At 39.3% G+C, this 20,201-nt stretch overlaps 1 protein-coding gene across 9 annotated transcripts in view; it reads right to left on the reverse strand.

Annotated features, from left to right (window-relative positions):
- LOC117291423 (protein phosphatase 1 regulatory subunit 12A-like) overlaps positions 1-20,201 on the reverse strand; it is an 82,242-nt gene that overhangs the window by 37,034 nt on the left and 25,007 nt on the right. For 4 of the 9 annotated variants that reach the window (XM_033773086.1, XM_033773080.1, XM_033773085.1 and 1 more), the window contains exons 7-15: positions 19,888-19,952; positions 18,099-18,137; positions 12,541-12,637; positions 11,790-11,843; positions 9,871-9,951; positions 4,831-5,028; positions 4,029-4,229; positions 3,135-3,247; positions 1,237-1,425 (exon numbers count right to left, since the gene is read on the reverse strand). In XM_033773086.1, the coding sequence (XP_033628977.1) occupies positions 1,237-1,425; positions 3,135-3,247; positions 4,029-4,229; positions 4,831-5,028; positions 9,871-9,951; positions 11,790-11,843; positions 12,541-12,637; positions 18,099-18,137; positions 19,888-19,952 (1,037 nt within the window). Of the gene's footprint in view, positions 1-1,236; positions 1,426-3,134; positions 3,248-4,028; positions 4,230-4,830; positions 5,029-9,870; positions 9,952-11,789; positions 11,844-12,540; positions 12,659-18,098; positions 18,138-19,887; positions 19,953-20,201 lie in introns of all 9 variants that reach the window. The other 5 variants (XM_033773079.1, XM_033773078.1, XM_033773081.1 and 2 more) reach the window with 5 other exon arrangements.

Raw genomic sequence — 20,201 nt, forward strand, 5'->3', positions numbered from 1 at the left:
CAGTTTGTTGGTCACGATTTGGTAAGGATCAGTTTAGATATTAAATTTATTACTTTATAACTTTTGTAATTGATTTTTGTTTGATCATAGTCAAGGACACTACTGGTTACTTTTGTGTGACGACTATTTTGGAAAACTAATTCTCCAAAAGAGCCTCTCGGATAAATTGTACTTAATTTTGTTTAACCCATGCTTCATTTATTTTGCAGTTCGAGGATAAACAAACTGAAAAAAAATTTCACAACTCCCAGCACAAAAATCTAAATCGTGAAATTTTTCATGGAATGAATTTGAGACAAGCCAGTCCATCCCTGACAACCTAAGTCAAGTGTAACCAGGCTTCTGAACAAACTGTGTGCCGTCATTATCTTTCCTTTGGTGATGTTAAAAACCAAACAATTGGATAATTAAACAAGTATTTAGAAAAGATGCAGATAAAGAGTGGACGTGACATGACCTACAAATCTGCATATGCACAGAGAGGACCCCGCCCTTAAACAGAGAGGACTCTGCCCAACAACATAGAGGACCCCGCCCTTTAACAGAGATCAAATTTTGAGAACTGCCGGGCTTGTAGCCCAAAAATTGTTTCACTATTCCACAATCCGTTCATTATATTTTCTGCCGATCTCTTAAAAAAAAAATTCTGCACTTGTCTTTTTTCTTTTTCTCAATTAGAAATGCTGTTTCGGGCCCGATACTTTACGGAAGCAATGAAGGCGATTGCCTCCACTGCCTTGGTGCCCTTCAAATGGTCCAGTAGAAATTTACAATTTCCTCATAGGGTGCCCTTTACCAAGGAGAAAATGCCTCGGTGCCCTTGCCAAATTCAGGTCGGAACAGTCGAAGAGATATATAGTCTTGAGCTTTGCTCTTGACGGAGCACAGCAATTTTCCTCTATAAGGGCACCACAACAACTGCTGTTGATGCCGTGGGTTATTTCAAGGCATGTACATGTCAAGTTATGATGGACAGGGGGAAGGAAACTTGACGGTTACAAGGTACTGTACGATAAACAGACAGCTAGATAATGAGATAAACAAACAGATGTGTTGATAGTCTTAGTGAGATAAAGAGTAAGAAAGAGAGACATTGTGAGAGGAAGAGAGATAGGTTGAGAAAAATTTGAGATGGATTTAATTTAGATTATTATTTTTTTTTGAAAGAGGAGAGCAGTAGCTTCTTTGAAGCTTACGCCCTGGTTCGCCCGCCCTCTCGCCCCACCCACGGATTACCTTCTCCCGGTGGTGGTAGTGGGCACGGTCGTTGTTGCCGTGGTTACCGGAGGGGTGGTGGAGGTCGTTATGGTGGCCGTAATGGTCGTGTTGCGATCGGCGTCTCTGCCTTTGTCCTGATCGGTTGTTACATCGGCAATGATGCGGCGCCTCGTGAACGACCCACCTCGCGAGGAAAGTCCAGCCTCCCTGCGAGGGGTGTTAAAATGAGTGAGGAAGGGGGTAGGGGAGGGGACAAAAATGGAGGGAAGGGATGGGGTAACACACAGAGATAAACACTTGGTATTGTGTGACCCACCATTACCCAAGACACTTTGGTACACTCTTGACAACGAAACTGCCAAGTCAAGTCAGAGTTTGAAGAAAAGCGCAAGCTCTGAATCACCAGCAGGACCTCATCCTACAGGAACAGTCATAAGCATTCACCAACCAAAACATTTCACTTCAATTTGTTCTTAAACTTCTGGAAGAAAGTAAACATGTACCAAAGCTTACAGTATCTCGGCTAACAGTAGGTCATAGCAGACGTCACATGCATAACTTTTAATTCACAGTTTTTGGGGAGCAATGGGGGGAGGGGCATGCACTTAAAAGAGGTGTTGGAAGCAAGTTTAATAATGTGGGATCAGAAGTCAGAGAAACAAAATCATGCATTTGTCAACGGGGAAAAGAAACGACAATAACGCTTATCCTTGGAGAGTATCAAGGATTCTGGATGAGTGACCGGCTGGAAGTGTTTACGTTGAAACTGCTCTTTGCAAATGTTTACACACAAATAGAATTGCTATTTTCAAAACAAAGAAAATATTGATTGCGTGTTTCCTGTTCTTTTACCATTCTTCTTTCATGTTTTCAATTTTGCTTTTTATACATAAATTAAAAAAATCTCAATGTTAGCAGTACAAACATCTCAAAGGTCAGGGCCCAATTTAATAGACTTTTATCATGCTGTTTGTGACTGGTATCCTGCTAATCTTTGCTAAGCAGAAAATTGTTAGGCAATCAGCTCTATGAAATTGAGGCCCAGGTCTCTAGGACACTTTTCAAAAAATGTTTTCTTGAGGTCATGATCCAGCTCGGAACGAAAGCGTTTTTGTCCCTTTTCATAAAAGATTAGCAGAACAAACTACAAGAAAATTACAAAACAGATCAACAATAAATTCATCATGATGAAGATCAGAGAAAAATATTACAAGAGAGGTGGGTATTAAAGTCACCTGCATAATTCTGTTGCATAGAAAAATATTGTGTCCAAAATGTGTACAGCCATTTTTATATGTTTATATTTTTTAGTTGACCAAGTCAAATTTCAGCCAATCCAATTTTAAAAGATTTTCTGAACAAACATCACACATGCCCACTTTTGCATCCCTTGGGAGACTTTGATTGTTCTGTCCTTTGTCCCTGTACTTTACATCCTCCTTTAGACTTTGTACACACAATTATTTGTGGGACATCCCTCTCTTTAGAATTCCACTGTGGAGACTTTTCGTTTGTATTTATCTTTGGTTTCTTAGGTAGCAAATTTGGGGGATCAATGTGCGTAGCATAAACTGACTACAAGCCAAAATGTCGCTTGTGACTGGTAACTTGTCAAATTTACCTTCACAAACCAAAAATGCTTCAGCAGTACATTCCACTCTTTTCACAAAATTTGTAGCCAATAGAAATAGCCAAAGAACACCACCTGATATTCGCAGGGCCAATCAGCAACGAGTGCGTCAGGCCTGGAATTTTTATCTTTGAAAGTGCAAGGCCATTTTCATTTTGCAAATTGGAAAATCTTAGTCAATGGAATTTTGTTTGTAGGGGCACCAAGGCCAAGACCAGGGGCAACAGAGGCAATGGCCGCCGTGGCCTGTGTGTAATTTTAGGCCTGGTGCGTGATGTAAACTTACCTGCCGGTTTTATCCTCTGGTTTTGGTTCCGGTGTCTTAGCCGTCACTCTGGAGTCCACCGTTCTTCCTTCCGTTAGCCGCCCTAGCCGGTCCTGCCGTTCGCTAGCTGATTGCTGTATGGAAAATGTACAAGTAGTCACTTGATGAGTTTGGGCCAAAATACTTCTTAGTAATACATTGATATTCTACATGTCTAAGGCTTGCAGAGAATGCATAGTAAAATTGATAACTCAACACTGTTCATAGGTATACACATCATAGAACATGTATTAGTTTTGGTTTTTACCCATACACCGATGTGTTAGCACTGTATACTCAGTACTTTCCCGAGTCCTGTGAAAACATATCACAGGCATGTTACTCGGGTGGGATTCGGGTGGGATTCAAACCCACGACCCTTGCAATTCTAGAGCAGTGTCTTACCAACAGGACTACCGAGGTTGCCCGGTAGCTAGAGGCAGTACGAATCCTATGTTTTTGGCAGCGGGTACTGCAGCAATATAGTACATGTAGCTGAAAAACCCATGCTGCCAGTTCCCACATTGTATCACTAATTTCAGTATTGCCAAACAAACAAAAAGCTCAACAAAATAAGGTTACGCTCCCAAATACCATTTCACATGTACCAATCGGTGACTAGTATCCTGCTCATAATTTCTGCTTATTAAGCAGCTCTATAAGATTGGACCAGGACCTAATTGTATAGAGCAGCTTAAGCACACAAGGCAGCTAAGCACAACAAACATCTGTTTACCAGAAAAAAGGTTACCAGCTAAAATACCATTTCATATGTACAATCTATGACTGGTACTCTGCTCATTTTTGCTTAGCAGAAAATTGCAAGTGCTGGAGCAGCTGTATGGAACTAGGCCCAGCTGTTGGATGAGGAATTACCTTGGCTCGCTCTTCGGTTGTTGTCAGTTTGGGACTGGACGCAGACCTTGGTATTTTCTCAGGCTCCTTCTCTGGTTTGAGTTTGGCTTCTGGGACTGTGCTGGCACTGCCAGACTTGCGTAGACCCTGTCGCCATGCTGGGGTGTCTTCTTTGGAGTCTTGCCTCTGGGGCTGGAGGGGCTTCGGAGAAAAACTGGGAACCTAGGGTAACAGACGAGTAGAGTGTGGTTAATGAACAGCATCCTGGTTTTCCAAGTTGTTGAATTCAAACTGGATCTCTGGCCTATAGACCGTGCAAGTCTTGCGTGTATTCAAACAATGGGACCTGTCAAAGTGCCCGAGTTCGTTTGCTTCACAACATGTGAAAGCAATGTCTGTGGGTCAAAAGTGGTTCCAAAAATGTTTGAATATGCGCGGGACTTGCATGGTCTATTAAAAAAAAAACTCTCTCAAAAGGGATTCGCATGAAAGAAACTCAAACAAGTTTGGAAAATAACCGTGAAAAACCTGTAATAAATTACTTATATTTGAGGTAAGTTTTGAAAATTTGCATGGTGAAAGTATATCTGAGAAAGGTTTGTGGCAACACCCCGTGAGTATCTCTTTTGAATAGTGTTAGTTCTGAAAAGAAACGGTGGTTAACGACTAAACTTTTAGAGCCTTTTTAGAACCAACACTACTCAAAAGAGATTTTCACATGGCGTTACCGCAAACCTCTTTTCGTGATTTTTATTTTGTATGTACATGCTAAGCAGGTGCTAAAGTTACAAGGTAGGACCTGCTGAAGAAGCTTCAGACGTACCTCTTTCTTTGATGGTGTAGATGGCGTAACAGGCTGTTGGGGTAGGTTCATGGATCTATTAGCTTGCCTAGTGTTAACCTCAGCTGGCTTGTTATGGTTCAGGTTGCCGCGGTTCTTGGTGGGCCGGTTCTTGCTGTCATCCTCGGAACTCTCGCTGTCACTCTCGCTCGAGCTGGACGACTGCATCGTCTTCTTTTCCTGTTGCCGAGGGAGGGATGAGGAGACAGGGATAGAGGATGGAGTGAAGAAGAAGGATGAAGTATTAGTGTGAGAAAGGAATCACTTAACGAGGGGGAAGCCATCATCATTTCAATGAGCTGCTTAAAGTTACTCAAATAAAATTGTAAAACATATGCAGAGAAAATGCCCGCTTTTATACTGACCATTTTTTGGCTATGGTTACTAAATGTACTGGCATTGAGCAATGTCGGATGAGTGACTAGACTTGACCAGAAACTGTGACGTAGCTCTCAAATTCGATATAGTCAATCTCCCTGTGCTCTATGGTTTCTGGTTAGTCTAGTCGGTCTATTCAAGTCTGGTCGCCATCCAAACTTGCTTATAGCTGTATGCTTTCTGGCAACTGGCTTCAGCCGTATGCTCTCTAGCCATAGCCATTTGAAAAGCCATATCCGACATTGCCGCAGCGTTTTCTGTCAGTTGTCAGGTGTTAGCTGGTTACCAAGGAAATTTGCTTTGCAGGTTTTATCGCAGCTCATGGAAATGGGTACCGAGTGCAGACTTATTTTTAAACCAACATGTGCATCAGTGGGTTTATTGCATGCAGGTCAGGTACCAGACTACACTACAACTTTGGGGTTTGAATACAGAAGCTAAGTGATGGGGTACCAACAGATTTTACTGGGGATATTGTTGGTTCGCTGGACAATTTTTTTTTACTTACATGCTTCGTTGGGCGTGTATAGTACAACACTGATACAAAGACTCCAAGTGGACAAGACACTTTCTCTACCCCACGTTAATTAATCTTCACCTATCTTTGGATTACATTTTCTCTGCCTATCAACACCAAATTCCCAATAATCGTATTAGTTCACAAAACTGTCCGAACATGTCCTTGGTACCAGCAGGTTTCTGTCGGGTTCTCTTAACTGGTATCATACTGGTTTTCTTTTGCTTAGCAATTTTAAAAGTTGTTAACAAAACACTATTCCCAGATCTAAGCAGCTCTACCCACTGATCTTCATAGTTGTGTTGTACCGTTTTAGGGAACAATCAAATTTACTATAAAGAATACGGTAGCACCTAATGAAAGATCTATAGACCCTTTGCACAACGCGGAACGCACCTCCTAAAGCAACTTTCCGTTCGCCATGACAGGGGTCAAAGTAACACATTTTGCATGACTGTGTAAACAACAAGTGACCTTTGGTGAAACTTTCTGATCAATTGGAGACGCTCGTCATAAGTGCCTCGTCATAAGTGTCATAAGTGAAACCTTGTTCAGAAAAGTGCAGTGCTGTGGTATTTTCAAAAGCATCATGTCGATGAATATTTACAATCATAATTGACGCCCAAAACATCATTTGCATATAGCGTAAGACATCTGGTGGTTTGACAACAACTTCATTTGCATAATTTAAAGTTAGAGAAATTTGAAATGCGACATTTATGATATTGAAATTGACTAAAAATCAACAGCATGGAAAGTTGTGTAAAAGGCCGGAATAATTTTAATCGTCTTTACACTATCCACCCCAACTGATTAGAAATATTGCTGGTTGTATCATTTTCGAGTACCTCACCATGTTGAAAGCCAAACTGGCCATGTTTTACAATGAGACAAGGACTTGAAACTTACAAAATCTAAAAGTATTTGGGTTTTAGGATTCCCACAAACCAAAGATGGGATTAGTTTTTCGATTTTCGACCTCAACATTTCGTTTTCATAAAACAAAAAAACTTTTTTAGCTTTGGCCTCCTTTGAAACGACTGCAAAAAACCTGCCCTTTATCAAATATCATTAAAGAACCCCACCCCTTTACCATACCATTGTCACATCTGTTGATCTAAAAACTTGCATATTTGAATTAACTTGCACAAACTGTTATTTGACAAAAAAATACAATGCGCCACACTCCGAGGTCAGCATAGAAACATAGCAGGAGAAGGCTGAGCTACGTATCTTGTGCGACTAGGGTACTAATGTCCTAGGGCTTTTCCAAACCTCAGAAAAAACATACAAAATATTCGCTGTTCCCAAATTGATGTTTGAGCCCAAGCCAGAGCCCAATCTGAGGTTTGGAAAATGCCCCGGATTAATTTGGATGCGCATTTTTGCGCTACCTCACTATTGGTCGATTGACGAGACATTTGCATTACTATCAAATCAATCGACCAATGAGGATGCATAAAGTATGCAGGTGAGGTCATTTGATAATTCCACAAAAGTCCCATTCATCAAAGGTTCACCATCAAGCTATACCAGAGTTGCCAACATTTGTAATCAGGAAATTTTGTACAACAATCTGAGAGACATGCAACATAAAGAGGGAACAAGTTTCCAGGAAAATTTTCAAATTCGTTCATCAGAACAAGGACAGATTTTTTATTCAGGGCAGTTCTGCGGAATCATGGGGGGTTGGCAGCTCTTGGTTATGGGCGCACTCAGCAATCTCCTGGGTATGGTTCTACACGGCCTAGCAACCTCCACCATACTGTACAATTAGCCACTTGCGCTGATGTATTTTCAGCGTCTGTCCTCACAAGATTCTTTTTTTGCTGATTCTTTATGCTTCACACATGATTCATGAATGAAAATTTTGTACAAGAAGATGAATTTTGAGGGAATGCAGTATCACACATGTGCATGTAAAATGGAAATACTTAGAAAATCTAATGGTCCTACAATGGTTCAATCGAATGTCAAAACTCCCCTTCCCAAGGTCAGAACTTTGATCACCGTTTATACCTTATCTCACTTTCCCATATGTTTTTGTTATTACATTCATGCGTTTATACAGAAACTATTGGTCAGAAAACTCTGCTGAGTGTGCAATTTGCATGTTTCATGAAAACAGTCTATTGCATTTCAAAATGGCCGCATACAACCATGTGTATCATAGACTGTTAGTGTTTTCAGAAGCAAAAGCACATACATATTGCTCTTTATAGTTAGTATTTTGGTAAACATGCAACGACAGGCTGCCAGGAAAGCAGCTTTGCAATAGATTCTGCTGACTGGAATTGGTTCTGTGTTTCCCAAGTTGGAGTGAAATGTTTCTACATTACGGCTTGGAAAGGGAAGAATAGGTGTTGCAGAGAATATTGACCTATCAAAGTGGGACTTGGAAAGGGAAGAATAGGTGTTGCAGAGAATATTGACCTATCAAAGTGGGACTTGGAAAGGGAAGAATAGGTGTTGCAGAGAATATTGACCTATCAAAGTGGGACTTAGACTGCACCTGGTAAATATCTTCATCTAAGCCTAAGACTTGAAGTCTGAACAGGCAATCAACTAAAAACATCCAAACAGTGATTTTACAAACATTCGTGTGGGTGTGTGTCTAGAGGAAGGGGAACTGTGCTCAACATCATCAAGCTGTTAAGCACACAAAAATGCTTAGCTCAGAAAAATACCGCTTAGCAGAAATAGGTTACCGGCCTGTTAATTTTTACTGAAAAATTCGCTTAGCACTATCTGCTCAGTATCACTGACTGCTAAATAGACAGTAGCGCTTACACAAATTTATCTGCTAAGCAAAAATATTTGCAGGAGACTAGCCAGAGACAATACACAATACATGCGTTTTTGGCTGGTAACATGTTTATGCTTAGTGTTTTTCATGCTTAGCAGTCTTGTGTGCTTAGTGGCTCCACTGAAAAAGCTCATCTGCAACAGTGACGATATAGTATCATAGAAGTGTGCACATCATCAACACCAAACAGCTACATGTACTTTACAATACATGTATGCCTACCTACATAGTCAATATACTGTTTTTACCAAACTATAGAATTCACGCATTGCAATACTTTGCCACTGTGTTTAGTTTTGCCTTTCATTGATTGGATTTTAAAACCACATCCGCAGGTATGAACAGCTCAGGTGGGATTCGAACCTACTGTTTCTTAATGAATTTATACTGCACATAAAAACGTCTACTTTTTATGTTTTCGTTCTACTTTTTGAGCTACCAATATTGACAAGTCTTGTGAAATAAACTAAAGTGAAAAAAAAAAAAAAAAAAACCTAAAACCTCTAGACTATATTTGATGTTTGCTTGTGATGCATATGAGATTGCAACTCTACATGAACGATTGATTGGACTCGGTGAAATTGCTGATGTACATGTCCCTAATGCAAGTCATTGCTAAAACATACCCCTTTAAAATGATACATTTTCATGCTTTTATGACTGATGCTTCATGATTTTTTGGAATTTTTATTAAACAATGGCACGAGCAAGCTTCCCAATGAATCGTACCTTGGTTTGTCTGCCCCCCCCCCACCCCCACTCCAGATTTTTTCATCTACGGTTTTACGTACATGTAGTCCTTAACTAAATCTTTTTAATAACAGTGCCATTTTAAACAGTGGAATTCAGGAATGTGGAATATGTGCATCGAGTGCAAAAGTTGGAGTCTGAAAAAAATGATCAAACTCAAGAACTTGCAGCCAATGTAATGAAACGTTCACAGGTCATTTTCTTCATCGACACATGTTGATATTCTTTTGGATTAATCACTGAACGATATCTTAAGGACGGTGCAAGAAGGTAAAGAACTGGACTGTAATTATTCTACCTCCCCCCCCCCCTAAAAAAAAACATTTAAGCATCCGAAAGCAATGACTTGCTCAGCAAACTATCACAACATGAGTTCATAAAGACCTTTCTCTATGATTACTACATGATACTGATTCATGATATTTGGAAAGGCTTGAGAAAACAAAAACGCTAACTCTTACTTAATCACACACAAAGTTAAATTCCAGACACCAAGTTTTGCTTCTTCTTTTTTTTTTGCTTGCACACGCAGCCCCTGAAAGCTTCAGCTTGAGCTGAGATCTCTACCTACCAAGGAGGTTCCCTGAAAGTCAGGGAATATAGGCCGCTGAGCGACCCATGGGGTTATCTTCCGTTTGGCAATGCCTGCTTGCTGTAAATAGCAATCAATTATAGTGGACAAAAAAAAAACAACAAGTTTTTAAAAAGTGGAAGAAAAAAAAAACACTTCACCTTTATCGTCGAGGAAACTTAACGACTTTAACAGTCGTAACATTTACCTGGTTCGGGGTTAACATGTTTTCTTGTAATTCCGTTTTAATTATATTGCGTCTTCTCTTCAATTTGAACTTTGGGACAGGAATTTGAACGAGGGATGCGGAAATGATGAATACATCAAAGGGAACTGAAGAGTTCATGGATGGTTTGATAGACCAAGCAACCAGCTAGACCTCTATCATTCAATCGCCATCATGGTCCTTTTTCTTAAAGTCAATGCTCATCTCAGAGTGACTAGGGGTACGTTTTGGCGGTCTTACCCAATAGATGGATTGCACATACATGTAGCGTCATCGACCGCCATATTTGATGATAATCAATGGAAAAGTGCACGCGTGTACGCCCTTGCGCACAACTATCAGCCAATGATAGCCTTTCACGCCTGCACTTTTCATCGAAAATTCTGGTCAATGACGTCATGTGCAATCCATCTATAACTGTGTTGATTGAATTGGCCGTCGGTTTATCAATGGCCGATGTCCAAAAAAGTTATTGGTTACGACCGCAAATACCCACTCCAGAATGAGGCTGGCAGGAACAAATTTAGTCTGGGCCTCTTTTTTGTTGGTATTAATACAGTGAGCTTGACAAAGACAGACAGCAATGTATGATAGAGGTCTGGAGCAAGGATTAAGAATGCTATCAACAGAGGGCGCTTTCCAGAGAAGAAAGATGGAAGCTTCTTGTATTTGGTCTTGATAACGTTAAAAGGCAATCAAGTAGATATAATGCAAGTGAGTGGTTAACCATTATTTGAAAGCAAGGAAATGTAACTGTAAGGTCACCCCCCCCCCCCCCCCCCAATATTTAGCTAAATTTACTAAACAAACAAAAAAATCATTCACAATAAAAGATAACAATTCTTTGTTTACAACACAAAAAGTAGGTGTAACTGGTCCACACTGTGCATATTAAATTAAAGAAAACAAAAATGTGTTCAAAATTAGAATGGCTTGCATTAAAAGCTTGTCCATACTTGATGTCCAATGGTAGCGTCAAATATTTTAATTGCTCGATGAAAATAATAATAATAAATACATTTTCTTTACCACTAACAACGAGTATGAACAAGCCTTTAGCCAAAAACCTTCATTGGATTTTTAACGCTAGAATACAATCTACCAAACAAAAAATGTACATGAAACAACCCTCAAAAACCACAAAAAAGGTCATCTTTGGAAACGAATTTTCTTTAAACAAAGCCAATTACTGAGGTGTTTATAGGAAATTCGTTTACAAACTTGATAATTTACCAGCCTGATTAACTTTTTTTCATGATATTCTTCAAAATGATACCATACCTTGGGCAGAATTCCCTTTATCAAAAACAAAAATGATTTGGATAGAACAACCTCCCCCCCCCCTTAACAAAAAAGAAAGAAAGAAGAAAATGTCAAAGATCACCACCAGGCAGGTATCGTTAGGGGATATTCAGGGATAGAAATTAAGGTAAGCTCTTTGTTTCAAGTGGAAAGGACGCTTTCTTGCGAAGCAACTTCAAAGCCGCTTTGTTTTGTTGTATTTACTTTTCTTTTTAAAGCAAAGTTTTAGTGCCATTTTTATTGACCCAAAGTGTGCATTAACAAACATATGTACTATCCACGAACACACAGAAAGACACTCAGTTCTAAATATTACAATACGTCTGAAAAATAAAGGGAAACAGTGCGTGATGTGACCAACTTGGAAATATATTTTAAAAAACAAACCTACCGATGGTCCCCGATTTGGACCAGAAGGGGTCTTCTGTTTGCTTACACCCGCAGACTGTAAGAGGTTAGTCAAGTCAAAAGAGGTTAGGGGAAGGGAGAGAGGAGATGAGAGAAGAAAACAGATCCATCAAACGAAACGAAAACCACTTGAGGCGGTGGATTAATGGGGGAAAATGGGTATGGTGGTGGTATCAGGAGTAGAGGCAGGGGGGGGGGGGGGGTCATGGGTTGGAGCTTAGAAATGCAGATCAGTGAGACTGCTTTGGGGTGAGAAATGTATCAAGGGGAAATTTAGGGTTCTCCCCAGAAGTCACCCATTTTCAGCCCCAACCACTACATTGTGAGATTGAATTTTCCAAATATTTTTTAAGGGATTAAAAACACATGCAACATTACCCGAATGCAAAACTATCTCAACTTGCTTCGACATACATTATTGGTTGGTTGTAATGAGGTTTTAATTCTCCCATGTGAAGACGTCTTATAAGGGATGTTGAAGGACAAGGCCAGATATGTTTGCCTCAATGATGTGTGGAAGGAGTTTCATTGATGAAAAGGGGGTGGGAGGTACTGGAAGAGGGTTTGGTTTTTAAGAAGGATGAGGTTACAAAGGAGGACAGAAGGGAGGTGACACCTCGAAGGAACAGGATTGACTCAGAATAATTAAACAAAATTAAAAAATTAAAAATCTTCTTTTAAAAGAAATTATAATCACACAAGGAAAATCCCTTCCTCCTACTCTTTCTTCTTACCTTGTCCTTTTCACTCTCCTTGCCGTGGATCTTGAGTTCCAGCTCCCTCCTCTCCTTGCACATGTCTTGGTGGAGCAGCATGTTGCGATCAGGAACACTAATGCGTGTAACGGAAGACCTGCCAGTCAGCGCCAAAAGGGGGGAGATACAGGGGTACGTGGGACAGGTTCGGGGACACAGATAACGCAAGATACGGGACGCACACATAAGAAAAAGATGGAGTTGGGGGAATAAAAGAAGCAAAAAACATTTATGCAAAAAAAGAGCCAGAAAGGTCAGCCATGTGTCCATCTCCCTTTGTGTTTTTTCACCTTTTTTTTTTAATTCTAAAAACTCTCCGTTTGGTTGTGAAGTAATCTCATGCTTTTGTTTGGTCAGTTCATTACATGCGGGGTTTTTTTTTTTCGTTTTTTTTTCTATCTCATCCGCACAACATGGAAGATTTCTTTATGTCAACTTTCAGTTCATTATTGCATTCAATGTGTTAATATCTATTTAATGAAGTGACGGTATTAATAAACTAAAGCATGGGATGGGGAGTGTTCTTTGCAAAACAAATTGAGTGTAAATTTGAAATATTTCCATTTTGTAACTGTATGTAACTTTTCTTTTGTACCTTACGCAAACAACTTCTTATGTTACAAAAAACAGTTTGTTTTTCCCTCATTATTTCTACACTTTCATCAACATTTTCTGTCTTGTCCATAAAAACTTTACCAAGTAAACATATTTCTTACGAAAGTAATGTGTCGCAAAATAATATTAAAAGAATTCACACACAACTGATTTTTTTTTTTTTTTTTTTTCAGACGAGTTTCAATCAAAAGAAAAAAAGTAGTACTCAAAGTATAGTCTTAAATGCAGGAGAGAGAAAAAAAAACTTGAGGAAATAGATTAGGTGATGAATGGAACAGAACTGATTTGCCATGCAAAGGATGTTCAATATGGATTAGTTTGTCATGAGGAAGGTTAATCTGAAACTGTAATGTGAACTTTCCGCAAATTGAATCTTGCCAGATGAGTAGCCAGAAACACAGCAGAGGAAAATCTCTAACCCTTCGCAAAATAAATAAACTAAAAAAAAAAATCAAATCAAAAACCAGCAACGTATCTTGAAAGCATGTTTTTAATTATCTGACGGTTTAATTAGAAGAAGAAAAAAATACTTAAAGAATTCTCCATGTTGTGAAGGTATTGGAGAGCAAAGATTTCAGAAGATATCCTTGAAATTAGAAAAGAAAATCCGAGAACAATTTTGGGGTGTTTTTTTTTCTTAAAAGGAATTATTTTATTCAGGGTGTTGTGCATACCCAGTTACTTATTGGTGTACCCAGTTACTTATTGGTGTAAGTTATCATGGCTAACCCAAGTGGCTAAGCGTGTGGTGAGCATTTGCAAAACTATGGTTTCTAACTTTTTGAGTGGTCTCTAATAAAACAAATTAAAAATCATGAGCCATGGAAAAAAAAGCAGCCTGATGAACTTGAATACATCAGGTGGGGGAAGAAAAAACAAAGTAAAAAAAAAAATGCTTGCAAAAACTTAATGCATGTTTGACACGAGGCTCTATTTGCGAGTTTCGACTCAAAAAGATTTGTGCTGCTCTACGATTGGTGGTTAATGGAGTAACTACATGTACATGACATTCAACTAAGCTGATCCCCAGCTACAGGTTAATGTACAGTACATGTCGTTTTGATTCGTTGCATGGGTTCTATTGCTAAGAAGGTGGCATGTTCATTCAATGCAAAACTACAAGCAGTAAGAATGCACAAGGATTTCTCACCAAAGAAGGAAGAAAGAGGAAGAGTCTTGACAAAGTGTGTTGAGACAATGAGGGCAGTGTATATTGTCGGGACAGACATACGTCGACATTCCGTTTTTGGGGTATATATGATCAAACACCATTGATATTAAAGGCAGTGGACACTATTGGTAATTGCTCAAAATAATTATTAGCATAAAAAAATTACTTTTGGTAACAAGCAATGGAGAGCTGTTGATAGTATAAAACATTGTGAGAAACGGCTTCCACTGAAGTAACGTAGTTTTCGAGAAAGAAGTAATTTTCCAGAAACTTGATTTTGAGACCCCATACGATTTGAGGTCTCGAAATCAAGCATCTGAAAGGGTGTTTCTTCTTTCATTATTATCTTGAAACTTTGACGACCAATTGAGCTCAAATTTTGACAGGTTCGTTATTTTATGCATATGTTGAGAAACACCAAGTGAGAAGACTGGTCTTTGACAATTACCAATAGTGTCCAGTGTCTTTAAACAGTAACGACCAATCAAATGGCCATCTGATTCCCTCCTCTAACACAATGGTACTATTCAATTTTACTTCATGGTCATTCCCTCATACAAAAAAACACAAGCAGACAGGAGTATAGGGCCTAAACAAGCCTGTATGCTTTGTTTTCCAAAGGGCGATGGCACCATGGCATTTTCTCGTTGAGGAAATTGTAAAATTGTACTTCAGCATTTCAAGGGCACCAATGCAATTATCAGGCCTGGGCCTACATTGTAGCGTTTCTTACCACCCCAGTAGAAGCAGAGACCATGGTCGTTAAGATTAATCAGCACAAAATGTTAGCAGCCCCTTTTGCTCAGCGCCCAACATGTTGATACATCCAGTGGCATGGGAACAGACGAGGATGGGCTGGATAAACTTTTTACATCATAGAACTTATCGCAAATACTTGGTACGCGCGCGTTAGGCGTTGAATGAGGTGCATGCTGGCTAGACCAGCATGCACCTCATTGAAAGGTTGGCGTTTGCGCAATGGGTATTTGCGAAAAAGGTCTATGGTGTATTAAAATATTTAAATGTCCTCCAATCACATTGGATTAACGAGTACACCGGATTTGTTCCACATGAGTAATTTTCTCCCAAGCATTGAACGTGGATTGGATAGAGTTAAACCCTACCCTACTTGATTGACCAGCAATCAGAACATCATGAAATATGCATTAGACACTTAAATTGGAGTAGGTTCAAAAAGCCTGGTTCATACTTCCTGCGATTGCAAATGCAAATACAAATTTTGACATTACAAATTTGCAACAAACAGTTCGCAACAGTTGAACTGTGTACAACTGCTGCGAAACATTGGCTGCGAAAACACATGTGACGTCAACATTTGTACGGTATTTGCATTTGCAGGAAGTATGAACTGGGCTTTAGTGTCTAGATTTTGAGTTAAAGATGCAAGAATATATACTCAATCATCTTAAGGTGGGTGTGGGATGGGGTGGAGTGCAGGGTGGGGTCAAGAGATTGGGAGGGTCAAGGGGCGACTTGGATTCATATGCAATTCAGAACAGCAAATCAGGGCATACAGTATCAATAAAACACTGAAAGGGATGGGGATCAAATTGTAATTTTCCAACAGTCTAGTTTTCAACAGCTTTGATTATTACCACAAGGTGTACAGATTTTAAGCGATCAAAAGGATTTTTTTTGAAGTGTAAAAAACGGAACATGCTTCAGGAGTGAAATAAAGGGCCTAGGTACATTAAAAGAACTTATACGTTGTACAACGGCACTGGGTACAATACCTCTACTAGGTGGGTTGGGGTGAGACTATCATGGGGGAGGGGGGAAAGGGGCACTAGGTGCCACTGGATGTATCTACAGATCTACATGTAAGACGCTGGTATGAATGTGCCATACCAGCTAAGCACTCGTTTCTAAAGTAGCTTGGCCACAATTAGCTAGTCTTGTCAGTAAGCCGTTGTCACTTGCCCCAGCATCGAGACTTTTTACATTGTCAAGGTAATAGACTGTGCAAGTCTTGCGCATATATTAAAACTTCTGGGACTAAGGCAGTCCCAACTACATTGAGTTTGACGTGTGCACGATTCTGTTTCTTCAAATATTTTAGTTTGAATTTATTTTAATTTTTTTTATGGCTCTGAAAAATATATAATTTCGTTGGAAAATAAAAATATATGAGAGTAAATTAAATAAACAAATCAAAAAATAAAACGTGTGAGTAAGACTTGAACCCCTGGTTGCGGTTACTAGAGAATGGTCACACAAACTCGGGTGTAATTGGCAAATGTGGTTTCCATAATATAAGCATCCTCTCCCCAAGTTTTAATTGTGTTTCAAATTTGTTTTAACAAACAATTTGTTTTAATTAAAAATCAAGTAATAAACCACAAGCAAAACCGATGGGGTGAATTTCTAATAAATTAGGTTTGTTCAAACCAAAATTATTGTATAAATGGTGAAATTGCATTTTTAATGAATTGCTATACATGTAGAAATATTTTGTAAAATAATTTTGTATATATAAAAAATTAAAAAGATTCAATTTCAAAGAGTACTATCACCGTCATTCAAGTTAGTTTTTTCCAATTTTCGATATACGCGCAAGACTTTGCACAGTCAATACAAGAACTTCAGGTTGTCATTTTCTCGCAAGATCATAACTCTATAAGGCTCTGTACAGCTGCGTGTGTAGAGAACACACATATCCCTTTAGCAGTAGGAATGTCTTGTTATCTCACAGGCACAGCAGATAAACAGAGAGTAGCAATCATGAGAAAACCGCTGCAGCGTACCTCGCCGGCACTTAGGCCTGCTATGACGTAATTACGTCACAGACCAGACGCTACCAGACACATGTCATCAGCCAGGCTCCCAATGCAGTCAGCTGTTTCTCTTCCAACCATGAGACATTTTAAAACCCCTTAGTCCCCTGTGGGTGTTTTAACCAGCGTGTAGGTTTCTTGAAGAAGCCATTTTCTTTGACGGCCTTTGCTGGTGTGGGGGGGGGGGGTGGTTCAAAGCCGGGTTGACTTAGTCATCTCTTGGAAAAGATGGGAACCCCTTGCGAGTGTATGTAAGATTCAAGTTCAAACTGACTTGGTATTTCAAACCTCACATACTGAAATATCATCATGTGAAACCCCTATAGAGCAATCACAATCTGTGATGCTCCCCTTAAGCAGACCCTGGAATTTAAAAAAGCCTGTACAGACAAAAACTTGCTAAGCACAGACAAATCTTGCTTAGCAGAAACAGGTTACCAGCAAATATTCCATAAGGTGCAACTGGTATCCTATTTGAATTTTGATTAGGAAAGAAAATTGCTAAGCAGTGTTTTCTGCTAAGCAGCTTTATGACATTTGGGGTCAGTTCCTGTTTTGTATTTCAAAATGTACAAAAAGCTGGAGTTAAAACTTGCAAGAATGATGGTCTAGCATTACAGCCGACACAGAAGGCATTCCCAACCTTAAGTTCTTGACTTTATAGTAAAAGGCAACGCTTTGGCATTTTAAAGACATATCGGTCAATCCCTTTGGATTTCCTACAACACGCACAACTGACATGTGTCTATGGCCACACTACTTTTCATCTACAAGCGCCGTCTTACTGACAAATACGCTACCGCAAACTAAAAAAGCTTAGCCCACCCGCATCCTACGGATGACATCGACCCATTTAAAAGCAAGCAAAAAAAAAGCGAAACCGAAGGAATCCCAGCCGCCATTGGCAGGGTGGTTTCACTTGAAAGAATGAAGGAATTTTAAAATATAATATATACCAGTTTGGCTCGGGACGATTTTTGAGACTACTTGGCAATCTAAACCAACCACGGTTTAGAAGCAAAGACAGTGAAGATGGCAGTAGCAGATAAATAAAATAAAAAAGTGGAAGGAAAGGAAAGATATTACTCTACGTAAACACTAGAATAAAATGTGGAATTTCTACAATGGAAAGTGTAACAGTTCACTGTGTATAAAGAAGTTGTGCAATTTTTTTAGTTATTGACTCATTTAAAAGTTGACTGCTGTTTTGGGGAGTTTTCTTTTTTGTAAGTGAACTGTGGCTGAAATGTTAACTCGGAGCGAATGTATTAAGCTGATTAAACTCGAACAATTAACAATATTTTCAACATGCAGTTTTATTTCTTGCTTGTTATAAGTTACAGCCAACTACATGAACAGAGTTATTGGTTTCCTGTAGTGGGGACGTTTTAGCACTATGTTATTTAACAAACACGCAAGAACAAAGAAATCTTGCAGGAAACTTTCACGATGTCTTAGTGAATGCTTAATAATTCGTTGTGAAAATCAGCAAAACATGAAAGACGTGCACAATGTCATCGAGTTACATGTACAGCAAAGAGACAATCCAAAGCATTGAAATGCAATGACAGGATGATGGCAACATCTATAATGTATGAACACAGAGTACGTATAGAAAAGCAACATAAGATTCACAGAATAAATCTCTCCATTTCTCTGACGTGTTATGAGGCAGGGGTTTGTACACCAAAGTCTGCCATGTTAAAACAATACCTGAAGGGTGCCATTCAACATTCTGGGGGCCAACCATTTTTTAAGTATGCACCACAGTTGACTGCAATCCAGTTCAAAAGTGGCCCATAAAGTGGTCCACAAAGTTGCCAGCAAAGTGGCCCCCAAAATGGAGTGTTGGCGTGCAGTGCATCTTGCTGGTGCAAGGTGTTTAAATGATGCTGCTTGCTTGATAAGTGTAGGGAGTGCAAACAAATTTTATGTTTCTGGTTTGAAGGACAATGTGGCAGGCTTTGATGTACAAAACTGCGCAATTTAAATCAGCACAACCTTTTCAGCTTTCAGACAAAAAAGGCTTGCATTTAGAAAGTGATTTCGGCAAAGGATTCTGTGTTTCTCAAAACTTTTGGTTTGATAAGAATTGCACAGAAATGGAGAGATTAAGTCCACTTAAAATAATAATAACGCATCCGTTAAAACTTATTAACAGCTTTTCAAAGAAATGGGAAAAGATCTTTTTTCAAAATGTAAAGAGATGTGAACCCCAAAACAATAGGCTACGCCATCATGCAACAAATTCAAATGATGATTTTGAATAGAAATGAAAAGAACAGCAAAGTATAACTGTACACAATTTTGTTTTTTAATGACAGCTGATTTTTAAAATATAAGGTTCTTCCAGACTTTGTTCAGAGACAACAATTTCTGCAGTCAGGTGATATGAAAACAAGACAAAATTATGTCAGATATTTCAAATTTGTCATTAATTTGTCACAGTGCAGTAGGTTTTTTTGTATCGATGCAAATAATTGTTCGGCAGTGGCTATGGCCAAATTGTTACTGCCGAAGTAGCCAATAGCCATAGACGTAGCCCCTTGATTGGCATGCGGCCCTTAGCCAGTGTTCGGAGCCACAGCAACAAACAGCTTGGCTCCTTTTCATATTCTATTCTTCTGGAAACTGTTACTAGATTGAGGGAATCAGACCAGGATGGCCAGAACATGGCTAAGTGTGTTACTACAGAAAGAGATGTGGTATGAGTTGATTTTATTCAGGGAGAAAACAGTGGCGTACCTTCTCTTGAATGGAGGGGGGTTCTTGGCCTCGATTCTTGGTGTGTGTTTCTCTTCCTTCTTCATCTGCAGTCAAGTTACATGCAGGGGGAGAGAAACAATGGAAAAGGGGTGAGAAACGGGAGGGGGTGGGGGGACAAGTGGAGGAAGATGACAGGGGAGAAAGAAAAAGGAGAATTGTACAGGGTGTGGATAAAGCTTCCATTCAATAATGACTTTCTTGAACAAGACACAAAAACATATTTAAGACTATTTTTTATATTGTAATTAACCACACGGGAAACTGACTTTGTAAATTTTAAATAATTTAGTTCG

This window comes from Asterias rubens, chromosome 6 (assembly GCF_902459465.1).
Source record: "Asterias rubens chromosome 6, eAstRub1.3, whole genome shotgun sequence".
In the NCBI taxonomy this organism is placed as follows: Eukaryota; Metazoa; Echinodermata; class Asteroidea; order Forcipulatida; family Asteriidae; genus Asterias; species Asterias rubens.